This window comes from Ambystoma mexicanum, chromosome 5p (assembly GCF_040938575.1).
Source record: "Ambystoma mexicanum isolate Mex_15411 chromosome 5p, UKY_AmexF1_1, whole genome shotgun sequence".
Taxonomy (NCBI): domain Eukaryota; kingdom Metazoa; phylum Chordata; class Amphibia; order Caudata; family Ambystomatidae; genus Ambystoma; species Ambystoma mexicanum.
The window spans coordinates 205,610,426-205,625,560 of NC_090930.1; the positions used below are offsets into that span (position 1 = coordinate 205,610,426).

General features: G+C 46.1%; 1 protein-coding gene across 2 annotated transcripts in view; it reads right to left on the reverse strand.

Annotated features, from left to right (window-relative positions):
• The window catches only part of VSIG1 (V-set and immunoglobulin domain containing 1), a 239,904-nt gene that overhangs the window by 20,235 nt on the left and 204,534 nt on the right, over window positions 1–15,135 (reverse strand). Inside the window, exons 4-5 of one of the 2 annotated variants that reach the window (XM_069612632.1) lie at window positions 9,687–9,842; window positions 2,368–2,487 (exon numbers count right to left, since the gene is read on the reverse strand). In XM_069612632.1, coding sequence (XP_069468733.1) covers window positions 2,368–2,487; window positions 9,687–9,842 — 276 coding nt within the window. The remainder of the gene's footprint in view (window positions 1–2,367; window positions 2,488–9,686; window positions 9,843–15,135) is intronic. The other variant, XM_069612633.1, reaches the window with a different exon arrangement.

Consider the following 15,135-nt stretch of genomic DNA (forward strand, 5'->3'; position numbering starts at 1 on the left):
GCCTGTAGAGCTCACACAGGGACACAGCACCAGATGTATAGATGCTCTCACATTACAGAAAATCAGATAACATTCCTGCATAGAGTAGGCACAGACTTCGCGTCATTGACAGAAAGGGGGACTGCTCTAGAGAATGGAGACAGGCCGCATCCCCCCTTTTAATGAAAGTCAATACAAAATGGTGGGTTAGCCTTTTAAAGGCTTAGTACCACCCCTAAAGTGCTTATGCAAACACAGGTGATCTAAGCAAATTTAGCCAATGACATCCCCTCATTTAAATCCACAGGTGCAGACCCACTTAGGGAGCCCCACCCTAGGGGCGAGGTTCACAGGCTATGTAGACACAGAATCTCTGTCAGGCAGTGTGGGGATGTGCATTAGGAACTGGTGGCAAGACTTTGGAGCAAGTTGAAGAGCAAGGAAGGAGTTTGGAGGGAGTCTGAGAAGAGGAAGAGGTTGGAGACAAGAGGGGTATATAAGTCAGGAAATGGGTTGCAGTCATTGGCAGGAGGTTCGGGTGAGGCAGCAGGAGGTTCTTTGTAGTAATCTGGAGCAGGTTGGGTTGAAGTAACAGGCGTTATCTGGAGGGATTTGGTTCAAGAGAGCAGGAAGGAGTTGGTCAGGAAAAGCAGGAGGAGGTTGGAGGAGAACATTCTGCCACTAACAAGGTCTTAGTTAGCAAGATCAGTAAGGTACGAGAGGGCATGCTAGTTACTAGACATAGGGTAGGGCCCATGCGTGGCATCAAGTTAGAGCAGGAGTAGAGAGGTGGCAAAGAGGGAAGTCAGGACCCTAGTGAATGGAGTTGAGAAGCATCCCTTAAGCCTGCCTGTGAAATCAAACTCTGTTGGCTCTGGATCAACCTTGAATAGAAGCTTTACTGCTATGTACAGCTCGTTGCAGGGACAGAACAATGTCTACAGGAACCACAAGATGCCTCCAAGGTGGCCGCCGCATTGCCATTGCCATCGCATGGCTGTTTGACAAGGTATATTTACATTCTAACAATAATACCTCCTAGCTGAAAGCTTCTACTGCTAGAGTGTGACACTGACAAAGCATAGCATAGATAGTATAGGGAACTTTGAGCACACTGTATAACGACAAAGTTCCCTTCCTTAAACAAATGTACCAGGTTGAGACAACATCCAACTTGGAACTATGCAACATATATCTTATTGACTAGCCACAGGACAAGTAAGCTAACCTGGGTACCACTGCACTGCACTTACATCTTTCATGCAAGCTACCCCCTTTTACTACCCATCAGTGAGGAGGTCTCCCTCATAGCGCCTTGCGGTTTATATGAAGAGATGCTATGTGACTAATACCTCAGCATATGCTCCCATCTACTTTCCCATCGGCATCTTCTTGGAATCTTGGTTACTAAGCAGCAAAAGACCCAACCCTCTCTATACTAAAATGTACTAGGATTCCCATTGTTGTTGGATCCCCTGCTGTGTGACCTCTAACTACATCAGATTCCCTTAAAGTAATGCACAACCAAGAGCCAGGAAACAACATTACACCAAACCCTTCATCCTTCCATCCCCCAACTAACCTCTCTTTTTACCATAATCTTGCAAGCTTACGCTTCACTCACTCACCAGGTCTAGTGTACTTTATTTAGTCCTTCTCCACCCATTTCCTTTTAACAACTCAATTTCACTTTTCAAATTTAAACTTCAAATATCCAAATTTCAATTGATGATTCATAAAGCGGGAATGTCCTTATGGCTAACTGGCACCCACTTTGACCCACCAGAAAGAACGCAGAGTTTAAATATTGGTACACAGGTAACGGGTACATCTGACCTACACTCATAAATACCACACGTTTTCCACATCTGTCTTCTTGCTATCCAACTGTAATCCCCCCATCCACTTTTCTTACAGAGCCATGCACAGCGAGACCAACACTATTGGCAGGTGGGTGCTATGCAAGATCACTTATCTAGTACCTGTATACAAGGTGAAGCAGATTGATCCAGAGTTCAAAGGCGGACAAGTACCTCATTCAGAACTTGAATGCACAACTTTTGACTTCGAGGATGCTTCAATTTTAGACCCACTTTTTTCCCCCTCAATGTAACTAGACAAGTGATCAGAACTTCCCCCAAAAAGATACCGGCTTCAACTGCCAGCGCATTAAAAAAATGCGTTTGTGTTTTGCAATCAGTATCCATAACTGTGAATTTCTTTCTAGCTAGTCCTAAATTATTTTGACCTCGCTGCAACCAGCATTCGGTACTGTGCTATGAATGGAAACACAGGCAAGTGGTGAACCAGGGTCATGTTGAGGAAAGCATATTTTCATGCGGATTTCAGCGATTAAATCACAATTAAAAACTCAGGAATCCCACTCACCGCCAGTATTCAGATCGATCACACAGGTAGAGTTGCCAAGGAAGTTACTGGCGGTGCATTGGTAGTGACCCGATTCAAAGTTTGTAAGATTTCCGATAATTAGCATTCCATTTTCGTAATCTAGAACACATTTGAAAAAAGCATTAATTAACATGATTTGCAACATGCATGTAAAACTTGTAGGTTTTTTAAGTATTCATGGGGACACAGGTAATATAGATGCACACATGAAGGTGAAGAGGAACCTGTCACATTACAGATGAGGCAGTATTTTACCTACTTATTTTTGTAATAATTGTGATAAAGTGCGAACGAGTATTTAAGTGTGTCAAAGCATTATACATTATACAGTTAAACAAGTTAAAAAAAATATAAAAGACATCAAAAGGCAAACAGAGAACAGTAGAAAGATCCAGTAAAGGGAAGAAAAAAAAATATCCACAATTAGCAAAAGTCATTTAGAGAATGCCTGGGTGCACTGTCAAGTCTCACTTTCTTTCCAAAAGAGAGTACATCATAGATTTGGTGAAGGGGTGCAGGCAGTGCATTCCAAAATGGAAACCGCGCTTTACGTCTGTGGTCTGGTCGTTACTAGGGTTGTGGCTGACTTCAATCATTTGTTGAAATGCCAACCGTCATCTTTTTGACATATCTAGTGATTGGGTAGAGAACATTGAAAAAATGCTTGCAAAGGGCAGGTAACTCTGCCCTCTTGATCCGTTGGCAGGTTCTCTGAACGTATTTATGATTGTTACAGTGTGTTTTACACATGGCCCCCCCATATCCTCCTTGCAGAGTCCGACACGCCTGCATTACACACGGAATAACTACATGAAGCAGAGATACCGATCCTGGATATGTTACCTCTCATACTTAAGGTCTGTACTATTTCTTCTTTTTAAATATATTAAATGTCTGTGACAATTACCACTTTCTTTTTAATAGGAATCTCACTTTGCTGATTTCCACTTTCCAGGGTGTTGACTCCGACTGGAGCAACATCACGAAATGTGTGCACCCTCGCCAAGGCCAGTCTCACATGGGCCTTACATCAGCCCAACTCCCATCTTTTAGAACCTCTACTCGAAAAGGGCAAAGTGGTAATGCTGGTACTTCTGGACCTGTAAGCAGCTTTTGACGTGGTCGATCACCAACGCCTCCTGCAGTCCTTACGCCATCTGGGACTTTGCTCCGAGAGTGTGGTTGATTGGTTTCTATCAGGAAGCAAATCCAACATTCAGTGTGGATCTGTCCTCTCTGCATCAGCTCCCATTGGGTGCAGAGTTCCTCAAGGGTCAAGTTTGTCCCAAATCTTGTTCAACAAATACACAAGAACTCTCTGTTCACTATTGGATGATCAAGGGGTATTTTTTACGAACTACGCCAATGACACCCAGCTGGTCCTAGAATCTACTGAGGACCATTTCAAGGATAACAGATCCATCCCCCACATCTTCTGCCAAGTATGACTCTGGATGGCCTCCAACTGGCTTTGTCTGAACAACAACAAGACAGAGATTCTGGTTTTTGGTTCCAGGCAGGCCCGGGTGAAACTCAATCCGGCTTTCAAGAGTTTTAGAATCGGAGACACCGTCCAGGTCCAAACTATGGTGAAATTGTAATTACCAGCTGCACCTTCTCAGAAACATTTGTCCGTACATTTCAGAAGAGAACAGTGCCACCATAGCTCGAGCAACATATGATAAAATAGGATTGGTTATTTATAATGCGCTCAATACGCAGAGGTTTCTAAGCGTGGACCCGGGGAACGAACCTTAGTTTTTCTGTGTCGTTGTGCTTCCAAGGCGAGCACGTTGCCCCTGAGCTATCCTCCCGAGACCAACAATCAACTCGAGGTTAGATTATTGTAACTCCCTATTGATCAGAGCCTCAGGTTCATGCCTAAAAGAATGTCAGGTCCAACAAAACAATGCTGTACGTATCGTCAAAAAGGTTGCCAGGCATGCTAACATCTCCAATCACTGACTTCCTGTCAAGGAACAAATCCTGTTTAAGACAGGAACTATAGTTTTCAAATGTAACTCTGGACAAGCCCGTTCTTATTTAAAATCATCCATTCCACAATACTGTCTGCCAAGAAATCTGCGCTATAGTGGAAAGAAGCAGATTATCTGCCCTGGTCATAGACGTACTAATGGACTTGGCAGATCATTTCCTGTTAAGGCAGCAATCTTTTGGAACGCTCTCCCCCTTACCCTTGAGGTCGGAAGAGGCACTAGGATCTTTCAGAAATTCTTTGAAAGAGTATCTTTTCAAGTGATCCCCCTAACCCCTCTCATTGTGCGCTCCCCTTTTGTCCTGTTCTTTGATGGTCATCCTGCCGTGTGAGTGTTATGGGCGCCACAATGCCCACAGGCTTTCGGCGCCTTCCAAATCTATATAAATAAAAATGTAAATGTTTGTTTGTTCAAAACCTTAAATCTCCGAAAGTTCTTCACCGATTGCTTTGAAATTTTGTTACCACGTTGCATCCGAATAGGTGCGTGTTTTTATATACCTACTATACATAGATGTCACACCTGTGACAGTTAAAACATGCTTTTTCTGAAAAACAGCACCATCTGTTGGATGTAAAAGCAACACACGCTATACTAAACATTTTACTGCAAACCAGCACCATCTGTTGGATGTAAAAGCAACACACGTTGGCTCAAATACGTGCTGAGGAAGCAGCAGAGCGACATGCAGCCAGACTTTAGGATGAAAGGTTGCGAGCACGGCGATCCCATTCTGCAGCTTCAGATCTGCTTCGAACGCGACAGGCTGAGAGTGGCTGAGCAGATCAGCGTAAAACACGACTCCGTGCTCAGCAACCATGCGATTACAATCGCCTTGCATTCCGGTACAACCCAGCTGATGATTATAGTTTGAGCCGGCATGTTCTCATCAGCACCATGACTGAAGTGTGTTCTTATTGGAAGGCTCTGAAATTTGATGGAGGAACGAAAGGAATGTGTTGCGCCGCCGGGAAAATTAAACTGCCTCAACTTGGAGAACCGCCAGAGCCATTGTGAAATTAAACATATTACAAATGTGCGCTTTCTCTTTTGTTTCTTTTCCATTTAAGCAGACTGAGCCACAGCAATGCATGGCCGGGGACAGCTAGTAAATAAATAAAAAGAAAATATATATATATATATATATATATATATATATATATGTTCTATGTTACAGCAGCAACCCAGTTAATAGTAATTACACTGTTTGGTTTTCCCACTTTAGGGGTCCAACATGTACTAATAATTAGTGACGTTGAACTACTGCTCTCCTAGAAGAAACAATTTAGGAACATAATTCCATGCAACCTAGTACAAGTAATTGGTACAATTTATAGTATGGACACATGGACCACATTGCATGTTAAGGATTACTAATGTATGTATGTGATGTATTATTGTTCATGTTACTTTACATACACTGAAAATATTCTTATGTATGTCTTTAGCTGTTTGATTAGTTGCTTTATGTGTTCTGCAAAGTGCAGGCTATTTTTCTTTATCCACTGTTCTTGATTTATCAAATATATGATTGTCTATAGCAGCAAAAGATTTTTCCGCTGCCTCCTTGAACATGTTTGCTTTTTGTCACTATGTGTAGAAGAATGGAGCCCCTCTTCCCTTGCCATGGTGGCCTGCAGGAATGGAGAGGATGGAGCTGCGGGGAGTGCCACTGCCGCAGAAATACGGTAAGTGGCGGTTGCATCGGGAGAAAAACAAATACAAATGGGATGGAGGGTGGGGGGAAGATGGCGGCGGGGGAGCCGGCCATCAGGTGGGATGGAACGTGGGCTTTCACTGGCGGGTTCATGCTCGTGTTCCTAGCCACCTGATTGGCTGGCTCCCCGCCAGGGTGCTAATGTGGAAACATTCAGGAGCAGAAAAAGGCATTTATCAGGGATCTACAGCATCAACCACAACATAGAGACTGAGCAGAGTTTTGAAGAAGGCGCAGGGACAATGGTCCAAAGAAAAGCCTCCCATAGCACTGCCTGATACTGAGGAATGGATTTCCTCTGATAACAGGAGAGAGGAGCAGGTGGGGCAGAAGTGTCTGTGGGAGAGAGAAAGGGGTAAGTCTGTTTAGCTTTTATGTGAGAATCAAGAGTGAGTTATTTTAGGTATAAATTGATAGCCAGAGTGCTGCACAGGGGTAGAGAGGAGATGGTGTTGCTGTGTGAAGGAGACTCGTTTCTGAATTACGCAATACATTTGAAAGCCTTTTGTTGGGGTGACATTGTAGAGTCTATCCCAACATTATCTGGAATTCGTATTTCTAATACCAGAATGTTTAGCCCTTCTCTGTATAAGGCATTTTGACTTCGCTTCTTCCATCCGTCACATTCTCCATTTAATCAATTCATTTGGCTGGTTGGAGTTCCATTCATTTCCCTGAGAAGCAATGCCGTTTCTGTGATCTCTTATAGAGCCTGCTGTGTTTGAATGGTGCCATTGAGTCAAGGGATCTAGAGATCAAATCATTAAAGGCTTTAATGTCATTGGTTAGATCCACGCGGATGGATGGACTCTGTGGGTCAAGAGCTCTCTAACAGGGGACTGAGTGCTTCAGAAAGGGTAATATTTTTCCAGGTCCACTACTAGCTCCCTACATTCCAGGACAAAGAGGTTTTCCAAATGCAGTGGCAGGGTGAAATAATTGCACCTATTGTAGGATTGTATAACCAATAATGTGGCTATTCAACATGTTTCATATTTACAAACTATTGTATGAAATAAATATCTCAAATCCCATATTGTGTGGGGTCGTGGCACCAGGCGGCATTAATAATACTACCTGCTTTTTTTAAGATAAGGCCATTTGGCCTTAGTTGGAGAAACTATAGAAAGGAGGGCTCCAGAAAACCAGCCTATTTTTCAAGCCAATAATCCCAACAACAATCATTGGTCTGCATGCGTCTGACCCTTAATGCCACCTGCAATGCTCCGGTGGTGTGTTCAGACACGCGGCATGAGAAGCATGGAGAGGACTACTGCTGTTGAGCTGCCTGGTGTGGGGATGGCCTATGAGCTAAAAGTGCTACTTTACCATTACAGTAATTGCTAGAACAAAAACAAAATGCTTGGCTTACAAGAAACATGACTAAATTGCGATATATTTACATGAATATAAATACTCCCTAAAAATCAGTTTACTGTAATCTACCCAAAGAAGGGAGTTAAGTGATCTTGCCTTGAATTCTTATATGGAGCTCCTCTGGAAAGCCTACTTATATGCATGTAAGTTTGACTAGAGCTCCATTTTCCTTTGACCATAATTGATCACAATGGTACTTTGCTCTATTCCATATCATAACTTGGTTAAAATTATCAGCAGGTGAAATCACTGCATCAATGGGAGCTAAAGACAGTTCCATTGCACTCAAGGCTCTATTAAAAGGAGGCGTGCACAAGAGTACACACATACAAGCTTGCGCTTTGAAACAAAATTGATATGATATGATATGGTATGGCATTTATAACGCGCCTACCTAACAAATGAACAATACATAAATAAAAATGAGCTCTGCACACACCAGATGCCTCTGTGTATACCGCAAGTGTGACATCTGTGTAAAATGTTTGAGGTTCCACTTGCTGCTGAATTTTCATTATGGAGCAATCCATATCATTAGGTTAAGCACAGACTGCTGGGATGGAAATCTTGGATAGCAGCTGGGCTGATATATTTGGACCAGGCCTAGATGGACGGCAAGACGGTTATGTCTCAATTTCTGAGATCAAAATTAGAACTTGGCAATGTTTGATTTTGTGCAGAAAGAACAGTTGGGAGTAAATATGGGTGCTTGGGGTGCGCAGGATCCTGCCAGTCTTGACATGTCCATATTGGGTTTAATACGTCTCTGAGCAAATCTTCCAGAATGGAATGTGGGGCTGGAGAGAAAGAAGGCTGTGCCAAAAAAGGCAGACACTGTTATTGTTGGGGCAGAGTGCGACTGGCCAACCAGCAGTGATCGGTGCAGTTGTGGGACCTTAACCTCATGATTGTAAAGCGCCCCGTTGCTACCCCAAGCGAGGCCCGCGCTCAATAAATACTCTAATATTAATAAAAATAATAATTATCACAAGCATTGCACTTCTGAGTCCAGGGGGAAATCAAGTCTAATAGCTGGTGGCATTTTCAGGTCTTGCGTGGATGCAACAAGGGTTCTTCATGCGTATGATCTGGAGGTTTACTCTCCTGGCATTACGGAGATGTCTGTTCAAGAATACCTCTTACAATTCATTTCCAACTTAGGTCTCTTCCTGCTCATACTGTCTAAACATGCAAGATCATTGGTCTGAGAGAATTGAACCGTAGGAAATACCAGGTACTCAAAGAATATGCTTCATCTTTGGAAATGGGGCATGCACCTGATTTGAGTGATTGGTAATGGCAAAATACACTCGGTGCATTGGCAGAACCAGAGGAATTAACTTTATTTATTTCTATTTTTATTGATTTGAAAAATGTAAATTTCGATCAGATACGGCTTACAGTAACACATTTCCCGATGGAAGAGCCATTCCCAGGAAGGGTGCTTGTACAGAAGCACACAGATGAGAACAAGTGGTGAACCAGTTTATGATGGTGTGAATAAAGTTATACGAAGACCAGGGATGGAACAAAAAAAAACAAAAAGAGTGTGAATTAAGGACTTTGTAACTGAAATCTCCTAAATGTGGGGTCCTTTTCAGGAGTTTTATGATTGCTTAGAATGTCTCATTTTACAGCACTGTTGTTATGCCGTGTAATTTGCTGCCATTTTGTCATGGCACCTCCCTAGCCCCTCCTCAGTTTTCTTCTTGTATTTGTATGTTTGAAAAGTAATTTTATATTGTAGTAGAACATTTTTGTAATATTTGGATCGATATCTCCATTGTCGTAGATAAATGTATGTATGTAGACGGCACGTGTCTGCCACACACAACCTGGATGGGTCTTAGATGTTGGAGTAGTTTATCTGACTGGTTGTTTTTTAACCAGGGATTGTTGTTTTGGATCTTTGATTTGATTTTGATTTTGAAAGATTTGTACCTCGCTGTACCTGCAGAATTTGATTGGTCGTTACAGATGTATCGAAAAAGCACTGTACACTTGTGTTGTTCCACATAACACATTCTGCTCATGTGTCGTAGTCAGCGCAAATACCAAATGAAAATATTGACATTCATTATAACATGCAAGAGAAATCAGCATTGCAAATGAAAATGCTTATACAAGGCCCACACTCCCTAAAACCCAGAAAAAGTTAGATGTTTTAACTGTGACTTAGGTTCTTTCTCAGTCTGATAACTACTCACCCATTCCTGGTGGGGTTGGACTCAAGACGCCGTCTGATAACTTATTCCAGCTATAGGAAGGGCGAGGCATCCCCGTCTCGGCGTAGCATTTTAGAGATAAGCGGTGGCCTGTTTTCACCGCCCCTAATAGACTACAGTGGGGTGTAGAAGGAGGCGCTGCAAGAAAGAAATCATGTTATCTGTCAGTCACTCACAAACAAGTTCACCAACTGTATGATCCTAGAGAACAAATTCTAACCCTCATAATGGTCTCTAAGGCTGGGCTAATGGAAACATCTGCAGAATGCTGTGTCGTTTTTAGCAAAACCAAAAAACCAAATGCTATACACTGTATTTCATTCTGTGCACATTTCCCCATAGGTATTGAATTTGGATATCTTAAATATATGACCTAATATTACTGTTCAGTGAGTCAACATGGCCAGCCCTAATGGGCAGCTGAGGCTTGGCATATCAGCATTTCAGAATAACTCTGGTACTCTCACAATCCACTTAAACCTTAGTATGCACATGGACCATATGTCTGGAGTAATGGAAGTGGGAGCACCTGCACGAATTGACTAATGAGGCTGAGTGGCACTTTCAGAACAGAGCTCCGTGTTCACTAAATTCACTTTGGCGCCCAACCATCTGAAGCAGTTTTGTGATTTTTCAACATTGTATTTTGCAATATTTTATGCATGCATTCGAAAAGGGGTTATTGGCAAAAATGTTGTTTGATCACAAAACATTTTTGATTAAAATATGTTTTGCTTAATCTGCATTTCCTTAATCTCTTAAGCACCTGTAAGAATGAACAGAAACAGAAGGAGGAAGTAAATAAGAAACACATTTGGTGGGCACTCTGGGATAAGTTGAAAAATGCAGTGAACATAAATGCGTTTTAAGATTTGCAAGATGATGGATGAGATAAGCCATCAAGGGGGTTATTTGAGAAAATAATATGGCGCTGAAAAAGGGCTCAGCTCAGGGAGGGTCAGGAAGAGGAATACGCTTAAATGCCAAAGCCCTTCTCAAAACAGTGCATTTAATAATAATCAAAAAGAAGGTTGGGAAACATGAGAGGGGATACTCTGGGTGAGGCACGAAAAGCAAGGCTTAGTCAGCAACCCATGCATTCTTTTATGAATAATACATAAGGGGCAGAATGCAAAAGGAAAAGAAAGGTTTTATGTATAGCAGAGGCGATAATGGGAGGTGTGCAGTGAGCATGGTAACTAGGACACAATGGTGTGCAATGGGCATGGTAACTGAGACAGGGCGGTGTGCAGTGAGCATGGTAACTGAGACAGGGCGGTGTGCAATGAGCAGGTAACTGAGACAGGGCGGTGTGCAGTGAGCAGGTAACTGAGACAGGGCGGTGTGCAATGAGCAGGTAACTGAGACAGGGCGGTGTGCAGTGAGCAGGTAACTGAGACAGGGCGGTGTGCAGTGAGCATGGTAACTGAGACAGGGCGGTGTGCAATGAGCAGGTAACTGAGAAAGGGCGGTGTGCAGTGAGCAGGTAACTGAGACAGGGCGGTGTGCAATGAGCAGGTAACTGAGACAGGGCGGTGTGCAGTGAGCAGGTAACTGAGACAGGGCGGTGTGCAGTGAGCAGGTAACTGAGACAGGGCGGTGTGCAATGAGCAGGTAACTGAGACAGGGCGGTGTGCAATGAGCAGGTAACTGAGACAGGGCGGTGTGCAATGAGCAGGTAACTGAGACAGGGCGGTGTTCAATGAGCATGGTAACAGACAGGGCGGTGTGCAATGAGCAGGTAACTGAGACAGGGCGGTGTGCAATGAGCAGGTAACTGAGACAGGGCGGTGTGCAATGAGCAGGTAACTGAGACAGGGCGGTGTGCAATGAGCAGGTAACTGAGACAGGGCGGTGTGCAATGAGCAGGTAACTGAGACAGGGCGGTGTGCAATGAGCAGGTAACTGAGACAGGGCGGTGTGCAATGAGCAGGTAACTGAGACAGGGCGGTGTGCAATGAGCAGGTAACTGAGACAGGGCGGCGTGCAGTGAGCAGGTAACTGAGACAGGGCGGCGTGCAATGAGCAGGTAACTGAGACAGGGCGGTGTGCAATGAGCAGGTAACTGAGACAGGGCGGTGTGCAGTGAGCAGGTAACTGAGACAGGGCGGTGTGCAGTGAGCAGGTAACTGAGACAGGGCGGTGTGCAGTGAGCACGTAACTGAGACAGGGCGGTGTGCAATGAGCAGGTAACTGAGACAGGGCGGTGTGCAATGAGCAGGTAACTGAGACAGGGCGGTGTGCAATGAGCAGGTAACTGAGACAGGGCGGTGTGCAATGAGCAGGTAACTGAGACAGGGCGGTGTGCAATGAGCAGGTAACTGAGACAGGGCAGTGTTCAATGAGCAGGTAACTGAGACAGTGCGGTGTGCAATGAGCAGGTAACTGAGACAGGGCAGTGTGCAATGAGCAGGTAACTGAGACAGGGCGGTGTGCAGTGAGCATGGTAACTGAGACAGGGCGGTGTGCAATGAGCAGGTAACTGAGACAGGGCGGTGTTCAATGAGCATGGTAACTGAGACAGGGCGGTGTGCAATGAGCAGGTAACTGAGACAGGGCGGTGTGCAATGAGCAGGTAACTGAGACAGGGCGGTGTGCAATGAGCAGGTAACTGAGACAGGGCGGTGTGCAATGAGCAGGTAACTGAGACAGGGCGGTGTGCAATGAGCAGGTAACTGAGACAGGGCGGTGTGCAATGAGCAGGTAACTGAGACAGGGCGGTGTGCAATGAGCAGGTAACTGAGACAGGGCGGTGTGCAATGAGCAGGTAACTGAGACAGGGCGGTGTGCAATGAGCAGGTAACTGAGACAGGGCGGTGTGCAATGAGCAGGTAACTGAGACAGGGCGGTGTGCAATGAGCATGGTAACTGAGACAGGGCGGTGTGCAATGAGCAGGTAACTGAGACAGGGCGGTGTGCAATGAGCAGGTAACTGAGACAGGGCGGTGTGCAATGAGGAGGTAACTGAGACAGGGTGATGTGCAATGAGCAGGTAACTGAGACAGGGCGGTGTGCAATGAGCAGGTAACTGAGACAGGGCGGTGTGCAATGAGCAGGTAACTGAGATAGGGCGGTGTGCAATGAGCAGGTAACTGAGACAGGGCAGTGTGCAATGAGCATGGTAACTGAGACAGGGCGGTGTGCAATGAGCAGGTAACTGAGACAGGGCGGTGTGCAATGAGCAGGTAACTGACACAGGGCGGTGTGCAATGAGCAGGTAACTGAGACAGTGCGGTGTGCAATGAGCAGGTAACTGAGACAGGGCGGTGTGCAATGAGCAGGTAACTGAGACAGGGCGGTGTGCAATGAGCAGGTAACTGAGACAGGGCGGTGTGCAATGAGCAGGTAACTGAGACAGGGCGGTGTGCAATGAGCAGGTAACTGAGACAGGGCGGTGTGCAATGAGCATGGTAACTGAGACAGGGCGGTGTGCAATGAGCAGGTAACTGAGACAGGGCGGTGTGCAATGAGCAGGTAACTGAGACAGGGCGGTGTGCAATGAGCAGGTAACTGAGACAGGGCGGTGTGCAATGAGCAGGTAACTGAGACAGGGCGGTGTGCAATGAGCAGGTAACTGAGACAGGGCGGTGTGCAATGAGCATGGTAACTGAGACAGGGCGGTGTGCAATGAGCAGGTAACTGAGACAGGGCGGTGTGCAATGAGCAGGTAACTGAGACAGGGCGGTGTGCAGTGAGCAGGTAACTGAGACAGGGCGGTGTGCAATGAGCAGGTAACTGAGACAGGGCGGTGTGCAATGAGCAGGTAACTGAGACAGGGCGGTGTGCAAGGAGCAGGTAACTGAGACAGGGCGGTGTGCAATGAGCAGGTAACTGAGACTGGGCGGTGTGCAATGAGCAGGTAACTGAGACAGGGCGGTGTGCAATGAGCAGGTAACTGAGACAGGGCGGTGTTCAATGAGCAGGTAACTGAGACAGGGCGGTGTGCAATGAGCAGGTAACTGAGACAGGGCGGTGTGCAATGAGCAGGTAACTGAGACAGGGCGGTGTGCAATGAGCAGGTAACTGAGACAGGGCGGTGTGCAATGAGCAGGTAACTGAGACAGGGCGGTGTGCAATGAGCAGGTAACTGAGACAGGGCGGTGTGCAATGAGCAGGTAACTGAGACAGGGCGGTGTGCAATGAGCAGGTAACTGAGACAGGGCGGTGTGCAATGAGCAGGTAACTGAGACAGGGCAGTGTTCAATGAGCAGGTAACTGAGACAGTGCGGTGTGCAATGAGCAGGTAACTGAGACAGGGCAGTGTGCAATGAGCAGGTAAATGAGACAGGGCGGTGTGCAGTGAGCATGGTAACTGAGACAGGGCGGTGTGCAATGAGCAGGTAACTGAGACAGGGCGGTGTTCAATGAGCATGGTAACTGAGACAGGGCGGTGTGCAATGAGCAGGTAACTGAGACAGGGCGGTGTGCAATGAGCAGGTAACTGAGACAGGGCGGTGTGCAATGAGCAGGTAACTGAGACAGGGCGGTGTGCAATGAGCAGGTAACTGAGACAGGGCGGTGTGCAATGAGCAGGTAACTGAGACAGGGCGGTGTGCAATGAGCAGGTAACTGAGACAGGGCGGTGTGCAATGAGCAGGTAACTGAGACAGGGCGGTGTGCAATGAGCAGGTAACTGAGACAGGGCGGTGTGCAATGAGCATGGTAACTGAGACAGGGCGGTGTGCAATGAGCAGGTAACTGAGACAGGGCGGTGTGCAATGAGCAGGTAACTGAGACAGGGCGGTGTGCAATGAGGAGGTAACTGAGACAGGGTGATGTGCAATGAGCAGGTAACTGAGACAGGGCGGTGTGCAATGAGCAGGTAACTGAGACAGGGCAGTGTGCAATGAGCAGGTAACTGAGATAGGGCGGTGTGCAATGAGCAGGTAACTGAGATAGGGCAGTGTGCAATGAGCATGGTAACTGAGACAGGGCGGTGTGCAATGAGCAGGTAACTGAGACAGGGCGGTGTGCAATGAGCAGGTAACTGACACAGGGCGGTGTGCAATGAGCAGGTAACTGAGACAGTGCGGTGTGCAATGAGCAGGTAACTGAGACAGGGCGGTGTGCAATGAGCAGGTAACTGAGACAGGGCGGTGTGCAATGAGCAGGTAACTGAGACAGGGCTGTGTGCAATGAGCAGGTAACTGAGACAGGGCGGTGTGCAATGAGCAGGTAACTGAGACAGGGCGGTGTGCAATGAGCAGGTAACTGAGACAGGGCGGTGTGCAATGAGCATGGTAACTGAGACAGGGCGGTGTGCAATGAGCAGGTAACTGAGACAGGGCGGTGTGCAATGAGCAGGTAACTGAGACAGGGCGGTGTGCAATGAGCAGGTAACTGAGACAGGGCGGTGTGCAATGAGCAGGTAACTGAGACAGGGCGGTGTGCAATGAGCAGGTAACTGAGACAGGGCGGTGTGCAATGAGCA